The sequence below is a fragment of the Eschrichtius robustus genome, chromosome 10, assembly GCF_028021215.1.
Source record: "Eschrichtius robustus isolate mEscRob2 chromosome 10, mEscRob2.pri, whole genome shotgun sequence".
In the NCBI taxonomy this organism is placed as follows: domain Eukaryota; kingdom Metazoa; phylum Chordata; class Mammalia; order Artiodactyla; family Eschrichtiidae; genus Eschrichtius; species Eschrichtius robustus.
Window position 1 is genome coordinate 7,390,710 of NC_090833.1, and position 17,612 is coordinate 7,408,321.

At 48.9% G+C, this 17,612-nt stretch overlaps 1 protein-coding gene across 1 annotated transcript in view; it reads left to right on the forward strand.

Moving 5' to 3' along the window:
- The first annotated feature begins 1,035 nt into the window (after positions 1 to 1,035).
- Positions 1,036 to 17,612, forward strand: part of DYNC2I2 (dynein 2 intermediate chain 2) — a 30,538-nt gene continuing 13,961 nt past the window's right edge. Inside the window, exons 1-3 of the mRNA XM_068553951.1 lie at positions 1,036 to 1,056; positions 4,862 to 5,149; positions 16,252 to 16,500. Coding sequence (XP_068410052.1) covers positions 1,036 to 1,056; positions 4,862 to 5,149; positions 16,252 to 16,500 — 558 coding nt within the window. The remainder of the gene's footprint in view (positions 1,057 to 4,861; positions 5,150 to 16,251; positions 16,501 to 17,612) is intronic.

Genomic DNA, 17,612 nt, shown 5'->3' on the forward strand with positions numbered 1-17,612 from the left:
GTGCAACTGTAAGCTTGTTGAGGGCGGGAACCATCATAGTTCCCAGAACCTATCACAATGCCTAGCTCATAATTGGTGTCAACCTGGGGGAAGACGGCACTTATTTAGATGGCCAGTCGTGTGTGTGTGTGTGTGTGTGTGTGTGTGTGTGTGTGTGTGTGTGCTGAGAACCTACCCTGTAACTTAGGACTAATCTTTCCCATCCTTTAAGGCCCAGCCTCCCTTTGTGTGGTCTCTCTGATCCCTTATGGCTTGGTGGTAATAATAATGTTAATAATTAAGAAGTACTGATAAGTACTGATAACATACTATGTACTGCTTTGTGTGCTTGCTTTCCAAGTATTAACTCATTCAGTCCTATTTCAACCCAATGGGATAGGCCTAGCAACCTAATTTTATAAATAAGAAAATTGAAGCATGGAATGATTTAAAGAAAGGAGAATGGTCTTTGGAATCAGGCAGTTCTGGGGTTTAGTCCAACCTCCACCTCACCAGCTATGCATGACCATGGGCAAGTCACAAAGGTCTCTTAGCCTTCGTTCTTTCCCACATCTGTGAAATGTGAGTTGTAATAATACCTGACCTATCAGGATGTTGTGAGAATTCATGCAAAGTGCTTAGCACATATTGAGAACTCCATACTCTAGGAGGTGTTATTATTATAGAATTGTTTCGTCCTTGGAGCATGGTAGAGACATTCAGAAGTTGAGTTGTTTTACTAAATAGAACTGAACGTTCCTGAAAGAATTGCCACCAGGGTTTTAAAATGGGGATGTCTTCTTTTTTGACTCTTTTGTTTCCTTGAATGCATTTGAACATTCTCTGAACACACATTGACTGAAATTTTTTGCAGCAAGAAGTAGAGGTAGGAAGCAGGAGTCTTCCTGGAAATGACCTGGGGTGAGGCCCAGTTGAGATTTAAAAGGGGCTCTGTCCTCAGGAATTCCCTGGCAGTCCAGTGGTTAAGACTCCACGTTTTTGCTGCTGAGGGCCCGGGTTCGATCCCTGGTTGGGGAACTAAGATTCCACAAGCTCATGGAGAAGCCAGAAAAAAAAGTGAGTGGGGCTCTGTCCTACGTATAAGGCTGGAAACTGTTCTTACTGATGGCTAGACATTCATTCAATTAGTCTTTTTTTTTTTTTTAATTCCTTTATTTTTATTATTTATTTATTTTTAGCTGTGTTGGGTCTTCGTTTCTATGCAAGGGCTTTCTCTAGTTGAGGCAAGTGGGGGCCACTCTTCATTGAGGTGCGCAGGCCTCTCACTATCGCGGCCTGTCTTGTTGCGGAGCACAGGCTCCAGACGCGCAGGCTCAGTAGTTGTGGCTCACGGGCCTAGTTGCTCTGCGGCATGTGGGATCTTCCCAGACCAGGGCTCGAACCCGTGTCCCCTGCATTGGCAGGCAGATTCTCAACCACTGCGCCACCAGGGAAGCCCCATTCAATTAGTCTTTACTGTGTGCCAGGCACAGTGCTGGGCTCTGGGGACAGCTACGTTCCCCATGTTGGAGGAGCTGACTCACTGGGGCAAAGACAGGCAATACTACCTTGTTACTAAATTACAATTTTGAGGAGTGCTCTAGAGAAGAGAAACTCAGTCCCCTGAGAGCCAACAATGGGCTTGGGATCTGGTTTCGTAGTAAATAGGAGAGCAGGGAGGAGTGCTCCAGGTAGAGGGAAAGTACATGGAAGCCAGAGGTCAGGTGGAGGCGTTTGAATTGCTGTCAGGGTAACAGGGAATGGCCAGAGTGCCTGAGGCTTCAGGATGGGAAAAAGAGGGCTGGAGAAACACCACAGGGCCACTTGCTGCCCAACTGCTCCTCCTCCTCCTCCCCTTCCTCCTCTAGTGAGTCCTGCTCACCCTTTCAGCCTTCTCCTTTCTGGCACATCTGCCTGCTCAAGACTCTCCTACCCTGGAAATGTTTCCCCAACTGTCCTGCCCACCCAAGGTATAATACTCTCTCCAGCTCGCTAAGCATTTGTCTGTTCATTCATTCCCTCCTTTCTTTTCATAAATAAACCACATAAAACTTGAACCCTACAAAGAGAGAAAAACTTAAATTACCCAGAGGCATCTGTTATCCGTATTTGGATCTATACCCCTAGGTTTTGTTAGAAACATATATTGTTATAAAAACAGGATACAATGTATATAAATTGCATTTTATAAAAACTTTAATATCCTGCAAACATTTTGCCACATTTAAATAGCAAATAACAGCCTTCCCTGGTGGCACAGTGGTTAAGAATCCTCCTGCCCATGCAAGAGACACGGGTTCGAGCCCTGGTCCGGGAAGATTCCACATGCCGTGGAGCAACTAAGCCTGTGCGCCACAGCTACTGAGCCTGCGCTCTAGAGCCTGCGAGACACAACTACTGAGCCCGCTCACCTAGAGCCCATGCTCCCAACAAGAGAAGCCACCACAATGAGAAGCCCACGTACCACAACGAAGAGTAGCCCCCCAACTCGCTGCAACCAGAGAAAAGCCCGCGTGCAGCAACGAAGACCCAACACAGCCAAAAATAAATAAAATTAAATAAATTTTAATAAATAAATAAATAAATAGCAAATAACAACACTCTTAATGGCCACCTGAGATTCTATACCATGTATCATAATTACTCAACCAAAGGCTTACTGTCCATTCTTTCTCAAATATTTAGTGAATACCTGTTGTGTGCCACGACTTTGCTTGGAAATTTAGGCTGACTGCAGGATCTTGCTATTATCATAGTAATACTACCGTAAATGAATAGTTGCTGAATATCCTTGGGTCTCAGTGTCTGTGTGAATCAGATGTTGATTCAGGAAAAATTCCCAGAAGTAGGATTTCTGGATTAAAGAGGAGGCACACTTTAAGGTCAAATTACCCTCCAATTAGTTTTACCAATTTACACTCAACACTTACTTCCTATGTTGAGCTTCCCAATACTATCCATTACTTTCTCTACTTCCTCCTTTCCCTCCTAAACCCTCTGCAGGCTGGCTTTTGTTTCCACTACTCTCGTGCAATTGTTTGGGACATTTAATACCATGGGCCACCCTTCTCTTCCTCTTCTTTTTAAAAAAATTTTTTTATTTATTTTATTTTATTTTTTATTTTTGGCTGTGTTGGGTTTCCGTTGCTGTGCGCGGGCTTTCTCTAGTTGCGGTGAGCCGGGGCTACTCTTCGTTGCGGTGTGCAGGCTTCCCATTGTTGTGGCTTCTCTTGTTGCAGAGCATGGGCTCTAGGCACGCAGGCTTCAGTAGTTGTGGCTCATGGGCTCTAGAGCTCAGGCTCAGTAGTTGTGGTGCATGGGCTTAGTTGCTCCGCAGCATGTGGGATCTTCCCGGGCCAGGGCTCGAACCCGTGTCCCTTGCATTGGCAGGCGGATTCTTAACCACCGTGCCACCAGGGAAGCTCCACCCTTCTCTTCTTGAAATATTCTCCTTCCTTACTCAGGTGAAGCAGGTCTTATTAGCCTCATTTTTTCAGCTAGGAAACCAAGGCCCAGAGCAGTACCAAGTCTATTAAAGAGGACATAGCACTGTTCAGGCTTCATATCCAGGCCTCCTGATTCCCACAGCCTTGAGCTTCTTCTTCTTTTTTTTTTTTAACGTTTTTTATTGATTGCTGGGAAGATGTTTTCATTTATTTATTTATTTGGTTGTGCTGGGTCTTAGCTGCAGCAGGCAGGCTCCTTAGTTGCGGCTCACCGGCTCTTTAGTTGTGGCATGCGAACTCTTAGTTGCAGCATGCATGTGGGATCTAGTTCCCTGGCCAGGGATCAAACCCGGGCCCCCTGCATTGGGAGTGTGGAGCCTTAACCGCTGCACCACCAGGGAAGGCCCATTGAGCTTCTTTTTGAATGTGATTTTTGGAATCCTTGGTGATGTTTGCAAATGTTTCTAGTGTTAAGAGGGCCTCAACAGGAGAATTTTGTTTGGTTCTACATTCTAGGAAGAAATTTCTATTGCATTCCATTCTTTCCAGTGTTGCTAATCTAATCGGTCCTCATGGCCTTGGCTGGAACAGGGTCCCAATGAGGACTCAGTCGTGGGTACAGAGGGGTCTCTGACTGGGCAGGTTTCCATCCTTCTGAGAGTTCAGGGATAGGAGGAAAGCGGCCCAGAGGACATGGCCAGAGGATTCTTGCCAAGAGGCTCAGAACGCGGCCTTGGGGCCAAGCAGCTTTCCGGGGGGTCTTGGGCAAATGGGATGCAGGCTTTATGGGTGATCTGGGGCAGTTATTTTTCATACAGTCAGCATCCCCAAGCGACATGTAACAGTTGATTCCTCATAGAGTTATTTTAAGGATTATTAAGATCAACATACAGAAAGCTCTGGGTTCTACCTGACACACGGTAGATACTCAGTAATTGGTAGTTGTTCGGGCCTTTAACTTCGGTTTAACAAGCGTTTTTCTACATTCGACCTCATTTGGGCCTTCCAACTACGCAACCACACTGGATCCGCATATGGATATTTAAAATCGCCATTCTATTGTGGCAAAAACTGAGGATCAGACGGCGAGCGCTTGGCTACGAGGTGGTCGCCAATTGGAGCTCTGCTGGAGCACTCCGCTGCTGCGCCAGCTCTGCGCCCCGAAGCCCCACAACTCCAGCCCGCCGCGGCCACAGCCTCCCGCCCTCGCCTCTGCGCCTGGCCGCTCAGCGCCATCTTTGAACTTGGCACGAGTGCGTCGCTTCCGCACTTCCCTCCCCACCCAGAGTAGCCGCGCATGGCCTAAGCGGGCTCCCTCTGCGTTTGGAGGATCCAGAACTGGTATTGCTTGTCGCACCGTCGGAAAAGAATAATTTATCTCTTCTTGCGTCTTGGAGCAGTGGGCGCGCTGACAAATTCAAAAATGGCGCCGATAGCCTCACCTTCCCAGCTTTCCGCTCTGGACGAGCGGGGCGAAGGTTGCGTCGGAGTGCGCCGGCGCCGGAGGGGGGCGGGGGGGGGGGGGCGGAGCCGTCTCCACGGCAACCCGCGCGCAGCCGGGGCAGCTCTGCCGCGCGGGAAGCGCGGGTGCCGAGGCGCTGGCTTCAGGCGGGGCTGCGAGCACCGAGCGGCCCGAACGGCCCGGGCCGCTGCAGGACGAGACCCTGGGCGTGGCGTCCGTGCCCTCGCAGTGGAGGGGCGTCCAGGGCATCCGCGGGGAGACGGTGAGGGCGCGGGCCTGGCTCGGGGCGACGTGGGCGGGAGGGCGAGGGGCCTCGCGCGCCTGCCGGGCCAGGTTCTGAGGTCCCACCGTTTTATTTTTATATTTTAACTCGCAGAAACTAACCATTTGGGATACCCTCGTCTCAATTTACCCAGTCTTTGAATAGCAACAAAAAGAGTTTCTTTAAAACCTCTAAAAACCCCACGTTTTGAAGGATTTCGTGTGAACTGCGGTTTTTAGGCATTTCAGACTAACTTTCACTTAAAAAACACGACCAAACTGCATCTTCAGGTCGAGATACACCCGTTTTCTAGTACGTAGTTTAAGCCAAAGCACACAGACGAGGTAGTCTGAGATGAGGGCAGGGCTGCAGGGGGCCAGGGCTTCTGAGGGATCTGTGTGTAGACTTGGAGCCCCTGCTGCGTCGGCGGCGGTTCCTCCGTCACCAGTGGGTGAGCTCCCTCCCGGAGCTTACACGGGGCGCTTGTCTGCAGCGGACAGGAAATAAACAGTGTACGTAATAAATAAGTATACTGTGTGTTAGAGGTGAACAGTGGACATGGACAAAAGATAAAGGGCGAGGGATTAGAAAGACTGAGGTGGGGAGTGAGAGGGTGGGCTGCCGCGCGGGGCTCATGGAGAGAGTGATGTTTGAGCAAGGACTTGGAGTGAGAGAGTTCGCTAAGTGGATACCTGAGGTAGAACAGTCCAGGGAGAGCAAACTTCAAGTGCAAAGGCCCTGGGGTTGGAGCCAATCTAGTGTGTGTGAGGAGGCAGGTGGGGCTGGAGAGGAAAGAGAAGGGCAGAATAGTTCCAGGTGAGGTCAGAGAGGGTAAGGAGAGGCAGGGCAAGTAGAGGGCTTGCTCATCATTGTAAGGATGTTGGCTTTTCCTCGGTGAAAATGAGCATTGCAAGGGGGCTGCATATTTCCCAGCAGAGGAAACTCAGGCTTAGCTTGCCACACAGGTGTTAGAACCTGCAGAGACCATGTCCTCACAACACCAATACCAATGAGGTTTCTATGATGTCGTACTCTTGAGGACAGGTTTCTTGCCTCAGACCAGCAGTCTGCAGGTCTCAAGCCAGATTTCATCTGGCTTCAAAGCACTTCACACCACCATGCTGGATAGAAATGGTTCTAGTTAAAGGCAGCGGATAGTTTAGTTATATCTATCCATCTTTACTGAAGGTAAATGTGTAATTCACATTCACTGGCTTTGAAAAAATACTTGAAATAGCTCTTGTTTGCTGAAGATTCATATTTAATTTAATTTTTTTTTTTTTTTTTTTTTTTTTGGCTGCGTTAGGTCTTTGTTGCTGCACGCGGGCTTTCTCTAGTTGCGGCGAGCCAGGGCTACTGTTGCTGGTGCGCAGGCTTCTCACTGCAGGGGCTTCTCGTTGCAGGGCGCGGGCTCTAGGTGCGCGGGCTTCAGTCCTTGCAGCACGCAGGCTCTAGAGCGCAGGCTCACGAGTTGTGGCGCACGGGCTTAGTTGCTCCGCGGCATGTAGGATCTTCCCGAACCAGGGATCAAACCTGTGTTCCCTGTATTGACAGGCGGATTCTTAACCACTGGGCCACTGGGGAAGTCCAAGATACAGATTTTAAAAGATTCCAGGTTGGGAACCACTGATTCAGTCTAACTTTTTACTTTTTTTTTTTTTTTTAAACAAAGAATGAGATTGAGGCTTGTTGATTTTCTTGTAGCTATAGTTTTAACCCGTAGGGCTCTAAGAACTGATTCTAATACTTGAGGTGTAAAGGCTTTCATCTCAGGTGGTTCACTTGAATCAGTCTCTCCTGTCTTATTGAAGGAGATTCTTTATTAAGTTGTAAGACTGTTGCAGGGGTCAGAGGAAAGTGGTAAGTTGCTTTTTCCAAATTAACTTGTTTCTCTTTATAAAAGTTTCTGTGTCCAAAATTTGGAAAAAAATCTGGATAAGCAAAAACTGGAAATAAAAACCACCCCACAGTCTCATTCCCCAGGCATTTGGTTTATACCTGCTCCTTTTTTGTTTTGTCTGTTTTCTCCCATTTTTTTTTGCAAAAATGGAATCACACTGTACATAATATTTTGTAGACCCACTTTTTTCACTCAGTACACCCTGAACATCCTTTGTGTTTAAAATTTTTTTTATAACTTCATTTTATTTAATCAGTCCCTTTTGAAGGACTGTTTCCAATTTTTCTCTTATCGATAAACCCTGTGATGAGTGTTTTAGCTAAATTTGTATGCAGCTTCTTAATTTTTTTATTTATTTATTTTTTATTTTTTTTTCTTAATTTTTTTAAGTTACTTTGGAAAAGCCGAAAATTGTTCTTTGCTTGGCCCACGTAGTGGTGCAATATTGGAATGTACTTTTACGTCCCGGTGATGGATTTTTTTTTTTTTTAAGTATTAATGATCTTTGGCTTGATTTGACTTTTCTTGTCCTGTTTCGATTGGTTCACAGAGGGACAGGGTCCTGGACTTTGGGACCAGTCTGTGGGTTTGAGTGCACAGACTCTTTGGGGGCTTGGCCTTGGGCCAGTCATGTGATCTCTTTGCAAAGTAGGTCTTGGTAGAATACTTCTTTGGGATTAAATGAGATGCTCCTGGGAAAACAGTTTGAGATCCCAGTTCTGTTCAGGTGGGGGCGATCATGAGTCTCATGGTCAGTCAACCAGTCAGCTGTTTGAGGATGAAGGGCTCCTGATCGCCTTGACCTTACTCATCTGCTTTCTCAAACTTGGCCGACCCTGGAATGCCCTGGAAGTCTTGAAAAATATGAATGTCTGGTCCTTACCTCCAGTGATTCTGGTTTAATCGGTATGGTGTGACCTAGGAATCTGGTTTTATAAAAGCTCCCCAGGTTATTCTAATGTGTGGCAAAACTTCAGAACCACTAATTTCATCCACCCTACTTTCCAGCAGATTTACCTTTCTGAAGCCCATTCTGATCCTATCAGAAAGTAGGGTGCATTTTTCTGTTTTTTGTGGTGAGATACCTATAAAATTTACTGTATTAAAGTGTAAATTCAGTGATATGAAGTACATTCACAATGTGCAACCATCACTACCATCTAGTTCTAGAACTTTTTTATCAGCAGTTGCATTTTGGGCATTCCAGTCTGTCTCCTTTGGACTCTGAGCTCCCAGAGGGCAGGGTGTGGGCCCTGTGTACTTTTGCATGTCCCAAAGGCCCCCAGGAAATACTGAATTGGATACTTTTCTTGTGTCCTGTCATCCATGGGCATGATTCTGATGCATTTCTCCCCTCCTGGTTTGAATTAAACTTAGTTGCCTACCTGTCCGCTCCTCCCTCTTTGTGGGCCTGCTGCTGCTTCCTCCCCTTGGTGGGTTCTGTAGCATATGGAACCCCCTGCTGGAGGGTGTTTGTTTTTAACCTGGGGTTTGGCCTTTTACATGTTTTCAAGAATTAGATTTGTGGTTCTCAACCTTTTGGAGTTTGCTAATAGTTTTGATACTAGGGTTTTTTGGTTTTTTTTTTCAAGACACATGCGAAGACAACACCAGAATAGCCTACAATAGTTATAACTCAAAGGTGGTGTGGCATAACATGGTCTCCCAGCTTCTATGAAAATGTTGATCATCACTGTCTTTATTGGTTGACTCTCAGCTCCAAGTCATCTTTTGAGTAACTGTTTGCTACCCTGATATACTCAAGAGGCAAGTTCAAGTAAACAGGAGGTCACGGACTTCCCTGGTGGTCCAGTGGTTAAGAATCCGCCTTCCAGTGCAGGGGTTGCAGGTTCGATCCCTGGTCAGGGAACTAAGATCTTACATGCCGCGGGGCTACTGAGCCCGTACGCCTCAACTAGAGAGCCTGCGTGCCACAAACTACAGAGCCCACGTGCTTTGGAGCCCACGCGCCACAGCTAGAAGGAAGCCCATGAGCCACGATGAAGAGCCCACGCTGCAACTAAGACCTGACGCAGCCAAAAATAAATAAATAAATAAATATTTTTTAAAAAAATCCCCCCAAAAACAACAACAAAAAGAACAGGCGGTCATACCTTGAAGTACCTTGATGTTGGTTCTGGGTTCAGTTACCCCCACACTCTTGGAGGTCTCACACCAGCGAGACAAGAGACAGTGTAATTGTCTATGTTGCATCACAAAATCCACTCAGCTCAACTTGGTTTTTTTTTTTTTTTTTGGCTGTGCTGTGAGGCTTGCAGGATCTTAAGTTTCCTGACCAGGGATTGAACCCCGGCCCCAGCAGTGAAAGTGCCAAGTCCTAAGCACTGGATTGCCAGGGAATTCCCATCAACTTTATATCCAAGATAGTCCCATCATACAGCTTCTGCTAGGTAACATCAAAATGTATCTCACACCAGGGTCAAATTTTGTTGGTATGCTGATAAAGAGCCGCTGAATTAGGTCAGGAGTCATCTCAGCTCCCATCACACCTGAGTGTCATCAGCTGTGTGTATAAGACTCAAAGGAAAGGACATGGAAGGGAGGGCTGGGAAGAGAACCTGAGGGAAAGGGAAATTCTGGGAGGGAGGGAGGGGGAGCAGGAGTGAGCCTGAATGGATGGATGTGGCAGTGACAGTGCCGAGCCATGAGCACATTGGCAGCATTTCTCAGCCCCTGGGGAGGAGCCCTGTCTCACCCCATCCTACCCCAGGTGAAACCTGGGTCCCCAGAGAAGGGGAAGGGGGGTGATATGAGCACTGTCTCCACCTCGAGGGCAGAGATGAGGGCTCTGGGGCCTGGGGTGTGGCCACGGGAAGTATACAGCTGAGGGGCTAGGCCCACATCTGGGGTCTGAGTGCCCTCCCCATGGCATCACCTGGGGGCTTGTTAGCAGAGCAAATTCTAGGGCCCCATCCTAGACCTACTGAACCAGAAACTGTACAGGGAGGAAGCAGCAGTTTGTCTATTAGGAGTCTCCCGGTGATTCTGGGGCCCTGCTCATTGACGACACTAGTCTAGAATGGTCTCTGAGGTCCTCTTCTACTCTGGAGTCAGGTGTGTGGCTCAGGTGGGTTTTGGGGGTGAAATGATGGGCTGTGTGCTCCGTATTTGCTGGTGGTGGTTACTGCCGAGGGGAGTGAGGGGGCTCGGCCTTCAGCTGCACAGCGTCCCAGACCTCTGCCTATTCTCTGTGTGTTTCTGTATTTCGTCATCCTCCCAACCCCCATTTTAACAGATATTACAAAGGGGTGTGTCTCACAACTGATGTGTATATTTAATATAGTTTCCTCCTGAAGAGCTATTACTAAATAATTGGTATGTTTTATTTATTTATTTATTAAATTTATTTATTTATATATATTTTTAATTTTTGGCTGCGTTGGGTCTTCGTTGCTACACACGAGCCTTCTCTAGTTGGGTGCGCGGGCTTCTCATCGCGGTGGCTTCTTTTGTTGCGGAGCACGGGCTCTAGGCACGCAGGCTTCAGTAGTTGTGGCTCGAGGGCTCTAGAGTGCAGGCTCAGTAGTTGTGGCACACGGGCTTAGCTGCTCCGCGGCACGTGGGATCTTCCCGGACCAGGGCTCAAACCCATGTTCCCTGCATTGGCAGGGGGATTCTTAACTACTGCGCCACCAGGGAAGTCCCAATTGGTATGTTTTATAATCAATAGTCAGGGAGATCTAGAAGGTATATTTTTAATAAGAAAGTGACTGTATTCTACTTACGACCTTGAAGTTTGTCCACTTCATGTTGACACCGTGTGAATGGGTTTCCTTTTTCTTTTTTAAATACTCTTGTTTCTTTTTTAAAAAATTTATTTATTTTATTTATTTATCTTTTAATTTTTGGCTGTGTTGGGTCTTCGTTGCTGCACATGGGCTTTCTCGAGTTGGCGGGGAGCGGGGGCTACTCTTACTTGCGGTGCGCGGGCTTCTCATTGCAGTGGCTTCTCTTGTTGTGGAACATGGGCTCTAGGCACGTGGGCTTCAGTAGTTGTGGCACGTGGGCTCAGTAGTTGTGGCTCACGGGCTCTAGAGCGCAGGCTCAGTAGTTGTGGCGCACGGGCTTAGTCGCTCCGCGGCATGTGGGATCTTCCTGGACCAGGGCTTGAACCCGTGTCCCCTGCATTGGCAGGAGGATTCTTAACCACTGCGCCACCAGGGAAGCCCCTGGCTGGACAGTTTCTGAATGAATAAATCATGCGTAGGCACTGTCGACATGGGATTCCTTTAACCTTTGGGGCTGAAGGTGGGGAAGAGTCCAGTTCTCTCACGGAACACCCCTCTGGGCCACTGTTGCCACCTGTTGCTGGAGAGTGGCTGGTCGCCTGGCTCATGAGGGCCATTTCCTCAGTCATGAGAAGTGTTCCTGAAATTGATTGACCAGTCCTTGAGGCCAGCAGAGGCATCTTATTTCCGAAGTGGGGCTTTGTGGGGTGGTGGTTTGGGAGGTGGAGCCCTCCTGGGTATGGGTTAGGGCTCTGGCAGCAAGTAACAGAAACCAGCCAAACCAGCTCCCGTCGGACGCTTTTCTTTAGGATGCGGAGGTGTCTCCTGGGCTTGGCATGGAGATGCAGCTGGTCCTGAGGAAGGGGCAGGAACCAGAAGCTAGGCGGCTTTGGGACCCTCCCTCCACCTCTCAGCTCTCCTGTTGCCACGCACCCCCTGAGGCCTATCTCTGCGCGTCTCCTGTCTGCACTGTGGCGCTGGCTGATTGTTGGCACTGTGTTTCAGTTCCAGGCATGTGCCGTTTATCTTATTGAGTCTTTGTCTCAGGTCTGAATTTCCCTGAGAGAACCCAATTGGCCTGGCCTGGTTAATCTCTGCTTCTCATCCAGTCAGTAGCTACAGGCCTGGTGTTTGGGCCCAGCCTGCGTCATGGGTAGGAAGTTTTTGGAAAAACTGGCCCTTGTGGGGAGGGCAGATTCTCTAGAAGGTATTTCCTCACCATTCTGGGCCTCGGTTTCCTTTGTCAGCAAGATGCAGGAGCCCTGACATTCTGGGTGTCTGTAGGCTCTCTAGGGACTGGAGGGCAGGACTGCCACCTGGACTCTGCTCCCTGAGTCCCCCCGGCTTCCTGCTCTGCTGAAGGCTGCACAGAGTTTGAGGATCTTGGTTTGGGAATGGTTCTCCTGTTTCTTGGCCACATGTCCCAGTGTGATCAAAGTCTGGCTGGGTCCCACCTGTTTTCCCCTGCAATGCCTCTGAGGTGCAGAAGGCAGGCAGCAGGCCCAGCATCCACAGTGGTCACCTGCCCAGGGAGCAAGGATCTGCTCACCCCGAATTCTTCCGCTCATCTCTTAGAGGGCTTATTATGGGAGCCACGCCCTGGCGACAGCCACATGCTGCCTGGCATGGAAGGCACCACCCTGTGTGTGGCGGCCGTGGGCAAGCCCTTCCCCCGGGAGCCTCCGGGCCTCATCCCTAGATGGGTCAGGGTCGGATGAGTTATGTGTATCTCGAACCATGGGAACTGACTTAGGTGTCCCAGAGTGAAGAGAGAATAATAGTGGCTTCTTACCAGTTAACGGAAAAAAATTATGGGTGCAGTGTCATTGGTTTTAAGTTTTTTAATTAAGTTTTAGTTAAGTTTCCCTCCTTAAATTTTCCTTAGTGTTTTGGCATCTGTTATTTGCCTGAATAAGCAAACAGCAAAGGAACACGAATAGCAATACCTGAAAAGTTAAGAGCTTGTTGTCTCTTTGGACATTTTTGTTTGTGGTTGTGACTTTACATTAATTTTTACATTAAGACATTCATGTAACATTCTCTTAGAAACATTGTTTTGAGTTCATCTGATGTGATTAGTGGCCAGGATTTTAGACTGAGAGAAAACACCTTAACTGAGAGATAATTTAGTGTCGCGTGTCAGAATGCCTGGGTTCAAGCTCTATTGTGATTGCCTCTTTGCTGTGTGACCTTGGGTGAGTTACTTAACTTCTCTGTGCCTCAGTGCCAACCTTAGAAATGCAAAAATAGGATTTACTTTATAGGGTGGTCGTGAGCATGCATAAGATGATACAGGTAGGGGCTTCCCTGGTGGCGCAGTGGTTAAGAATTTGCCTGCCAATGCAGGGGAAACGGGTTCGAGCCCTGGTCTGGGAAGATCCCACATGCCGCAGAGCAACTAAGCCCGTGCGCCACAACTACTGAGCCTGTGCTCTAGAGCCCATGAGCCACAACTACTGAGCCCACATGCCACAACTACTGAAGCCCGTGCTCCTAGAACCCATGCTCCGCAACAAGAGAAGCCACTGCGATGAGAACCCCGCGCACCACAGTGAAGAGTAGCCCCCGCTCGCCACACCTAGAGAAAGCCCACGGGCAGCAACGAAGACCCAACACAGCCAAAAATAAATAAATAAATTAAAAAAAAAAAAAAAGATGATACAGGTAAAGCTATAGGGACAGTGCCTCAATTAACACTTAATAACTGGTACTGTTACCATCTTTGAGGCTTCCAGGAAGTTTGAGATTCACCCACAGTCTTTTAACATTTTGGCTCAGCATGTTTACTTTCTTTTTTTCTTTTTTTAAAAAAAATATTTATTTATGTGGTTGTGCTGGCTCCTTAATTGCGGTACGTGGGCTCCTTAGTTGTGGCATGCAAACTCTTGGTTGCGACATGCATGTGGGATCTAGTTCCCTGACCAGGGATCGAACCTGGGCCCCCTGCATTGGGAGCTCGGAGTCTTAACCACTGTGCCACCAGGGAAATCCCATCGGCGTGTTTACTTTCTGATTCCTGTGCCCATCCATTGATTGCTCAGTGTTCACACTCCCTCAGTGGACTCCTCGTCTTGTGGCTTCAAGTCACATCTGTGGTTGGATGCTTTCCGGAGCCTCATGCCTCGTGACCAGTCTCAGAAATCCTTGACGCCTCCATGGGGATGTCTGAGAGGCATCTGTCTAAAGGGGGTCTAACAGAAAGCCTTCTGTGTTCTCTTCTCCTGGAATTTGCCCTCACTTTCAGTTCAGGGACACCCCATCCACTGGTTCTCATCATGGTCCTGTGGCTTATACTGCGAAGGAATCCCTAGCCCTTTGTCCTGGCTCACAGACTTTCTGTTGCCTGGACCTTGCCCATGGGCTGCCCTCCCTCACCCTCTGCTCCCAGGTATGCTGCCTGCCGTCCAGCCTCTAAGCATGGGGCCTTCTCTTCGTAAGGTTTTGTTCTGTTCTCTCCCCCACCCTTCCTGGGACCCTGTTTCCTGCAGCTTTCCACTTGTCCTTCACACCTTAGCTCAAATGCCATCTCCCCAGAGGCTTCCTCGCCATCCCATCCCAGTCGCCTCCCCAGCTGTTCCCTTCTCTCCCACACCTCTGCGTCCACCTAGCGCCACTTGTGTTCCATCATGTTTTTCTTGTGTGTTTATTTGCCTGCCCCCAACCCCTACGTAAGCTCCTCAGGCACAGGAATCTTGCATGTTTGTTTTCTGCTATGTCCATAATAGCCTGACAGCACCTGGCAAGTAGATGTTAAATAGAGAAATAAAATGTGTGTGTGTATAGTATGAATGAACTTGTACTATCTGTCAAATCCCATGCAAAGTGCTGGGGATGTAAAGATAGACAGGGTTCTTTCTTTCTTTTTTTAAAATTAATTAATTAATTAATTTTTGGCTGTGCTGGGTCTTCGTTGCTGTGTGCAGGCTTTCTCTAGTTGCGGTGAGCGGGGGCTACTCTTCGTTGTGGTGCACGGGCTTCTCATTGTGGTGGCTTCTCTTGTGGAGCACGGGCTCTAGGCACGTGGACTTCAGTAGTTGCAGCAGGCGGGCTCAGTAGTTGTGGCTCGCAGGCTCTAGAGCACAGGCTCAGTAGTTGTGGCACATGGGCTTAGTTGCTCCATGGCATGTGGGATCTTCCCGGACCAGGGCTTGAACCCATGTCCCCTGCATTGGCAGGCGGATTCTCAACCACTGCACCACCAGGGGAGCCCGGGGCTACTCTTCATTGTGGTGTGCGGGTTTCTCATTGTGGTGGCTTCTCTTATTGCGGAGCACGGGCTCTAGGCACGTGGGCTTCAGTAGTTGTGGCACGTGGGCTCAGTAGTTGTGGCTCGTGGGCTCTGGAGCACAGGCTCAGTAGTTGTGGCGTACGGGCTTAGTTGCTCCGCGGCATGTGGGATCTTCCCAGACCAGGGCTTGAACCCGTGTCCCCTGCATTGGCAGGTGGGTTCTTAACCACTGCGCCACCAGGGAAGTTCTTATGCTGGAGGGGCTCAGGGTTTAATGGGAGATGGACAAGCAAAGAGAGGATTAAGTTGAATGTGAAGAGGAGCATGGAGACAAGTGCTGAGTTCTCCACGTTCTAACAAGAGCTACGCCTGTGTGCGGCCAGCCCCCTTCCTTCAGGCTTACTAACACTGGCCTGGTGCCCAAGTCTGAGCAGAGAGCACAGGGGTCCAGGCCTCGTCACTGTCCTGTAGCTGCAGGTGCCTGGTAAGTGGCCACATGAGGAGAGCCTCTTGTGGATGACACTAATCTCAGTGGTATAGGGGCCCTCGCTTGGTAAAGATTGGTCATGTCTTCAAGAAAGGGAGGCTGCATCTCCTTCCCTGATCTGATGTCTGTCCTTCTGCCCAGATAAACAGGGGACAAGGAACTGGAGACAGGTGGCAGGGTGGAGAGGAGTGGCAGCTGGGGAGTAGTCTGTCTTCTCCCAACTAGCTCATCACGCACACACATGTGTCCTTTGATCACGGTGGCACCTTGGAAGGTACCCAACTGGAGAGGGCTGGCTGCCAAGTTGGGGGAGAAGAGGGGTGTTCTGTTGGTGGCCAGGTCTGAGGTTCTTCAGCACTGGCTAAGACAGCCGCTGCTGGCTCTAAGATGACCTGATTCTTCTTGCTGTCCGTATTTTCAAAAAGGGCCCTCCCATGTTCCCTCCAAATAGTGTCACCGAAAGTCCTGGGTCAGGCCCTTACTGGGTCACCCCAAACCAATCACTGTGGCTGGGGAGGGACCGAGTGCTCCGATTGGCTAGCTGGAGGTCATGTATCCCTCTCAGTGGGTCGTCTTCACCCCCGCCACAAAGAAAGATGGGCTAGTTACTAGAGGAAGGGGACAGACAGAATGAACTGCGGTCCATTGGTATTTATCCTTGGGGGAGGGTGAGTGCCCTGGGCAGGTGATGCTGGGAGTACATCTGGCTGGTAACTGTGTTTCGATCTCCTTCTCCAGAAAAGTTGCCAGACGGCCAGCATTGCCACTGCTGAAGCGTCCGCCCAGACCCGGAAGCATGCAGATGCTGAGGTGCAGACCGAGGCCCCTGAGCCGGTCAGTCTGCCATCTGTGCCCCAGTATGATGGCCCCCGGCTTGCGGCCTTTCTCCGGAGAGTGGAGGCCATGGTTACCCGAGAGCTGAACAAGAATTGGCAGAGCCATGCGTTTGACGGCTTCGAGGTGAACTGGTCCGAGCAGCAGCAGACGGTAGGGATGGGCTGGTGTGGGCCTGGGCTGCCTCAGGTCGAGGCTCTACCCCATTTTTAAGTCCTTCTTTTGTGCCATGCAAGCAATAGTAACACCAACAATAATAATAACAGCATTCACCGAGCTCTTACGTTTTGCCAGGTACTAAGCTAAGTTAAGAAGAAGTCATTGGGCCTTCCCTGCTGCCCTTGAAGTAGGTGCCTTTGTTATCTCCATTTCACCGCTGGTAAGCGGTAGAGGCAGGATTTGAACCTGGACAGTCTGACTCTGGATCTTATTTTCTTTTCTTTTTTTTTTTCCTTTTAATTTATTTATTTATTTTTGGCTGTGTTGGGTCTTCATTTCTGTGCGAGGGCTTTCTCTAGTTGTGGCGAGGGGGGGCCACTCTTCATCGCGGTGCGCGGGCCTCACTATTGCGGCCTCTCGTTGCGGAGCACAGGCTCCAGACGCGCAGGCTCAGTAGTTGTGGCTCACAGGCCTAGTTGCTCCGCGGCATGTGGGATCTTCCCAGACCAGGGCTCGAACCCGTGTCCCCTGCATTGGCAGGCAGAGTCTTAACCACTGCGCCACCAGGGAAGCCCAGGATCTTATTTTCTTAACCACTCAGCTGTGTTTCCCCAGGCACTCTTTGTGCCAACTCATCTATCCCTCAGGACAACTGTATGAGGTAGTGCTATCCTGATCTCCATTTTATATATATATACATATATATGTATATACATATATATATATTTATTTGTTTGTTTGTTTGTTTGTTTCGCTCCTAGGAAGAGCTCCATGTCTTTTTTTTTTAATCAGTCATAAATTTTATACACATCAGTGTATACATGTCAATCCCAATCGCCCAATTCAGCACACCACCATCCCCACCCCACCGCGGTTTTCCCCCCTTGGTGTCCATACGTTTGTTCCCTACATCTGTGTCTCAGCTTCTGCCCTGCAAACTGGTTCATCTGTACCATTTTTCTAGGTTCCACATACATGCGTTAATATACGATATTTGTTTTTCTCTTTCTGACTTACTTCACTCTGTATGACAGTCTCTAGATCCATCCACTTCTCAACAAATGACTCAATTTCGTTCCTTTTTATGGCTGAGTAATATTCCATTG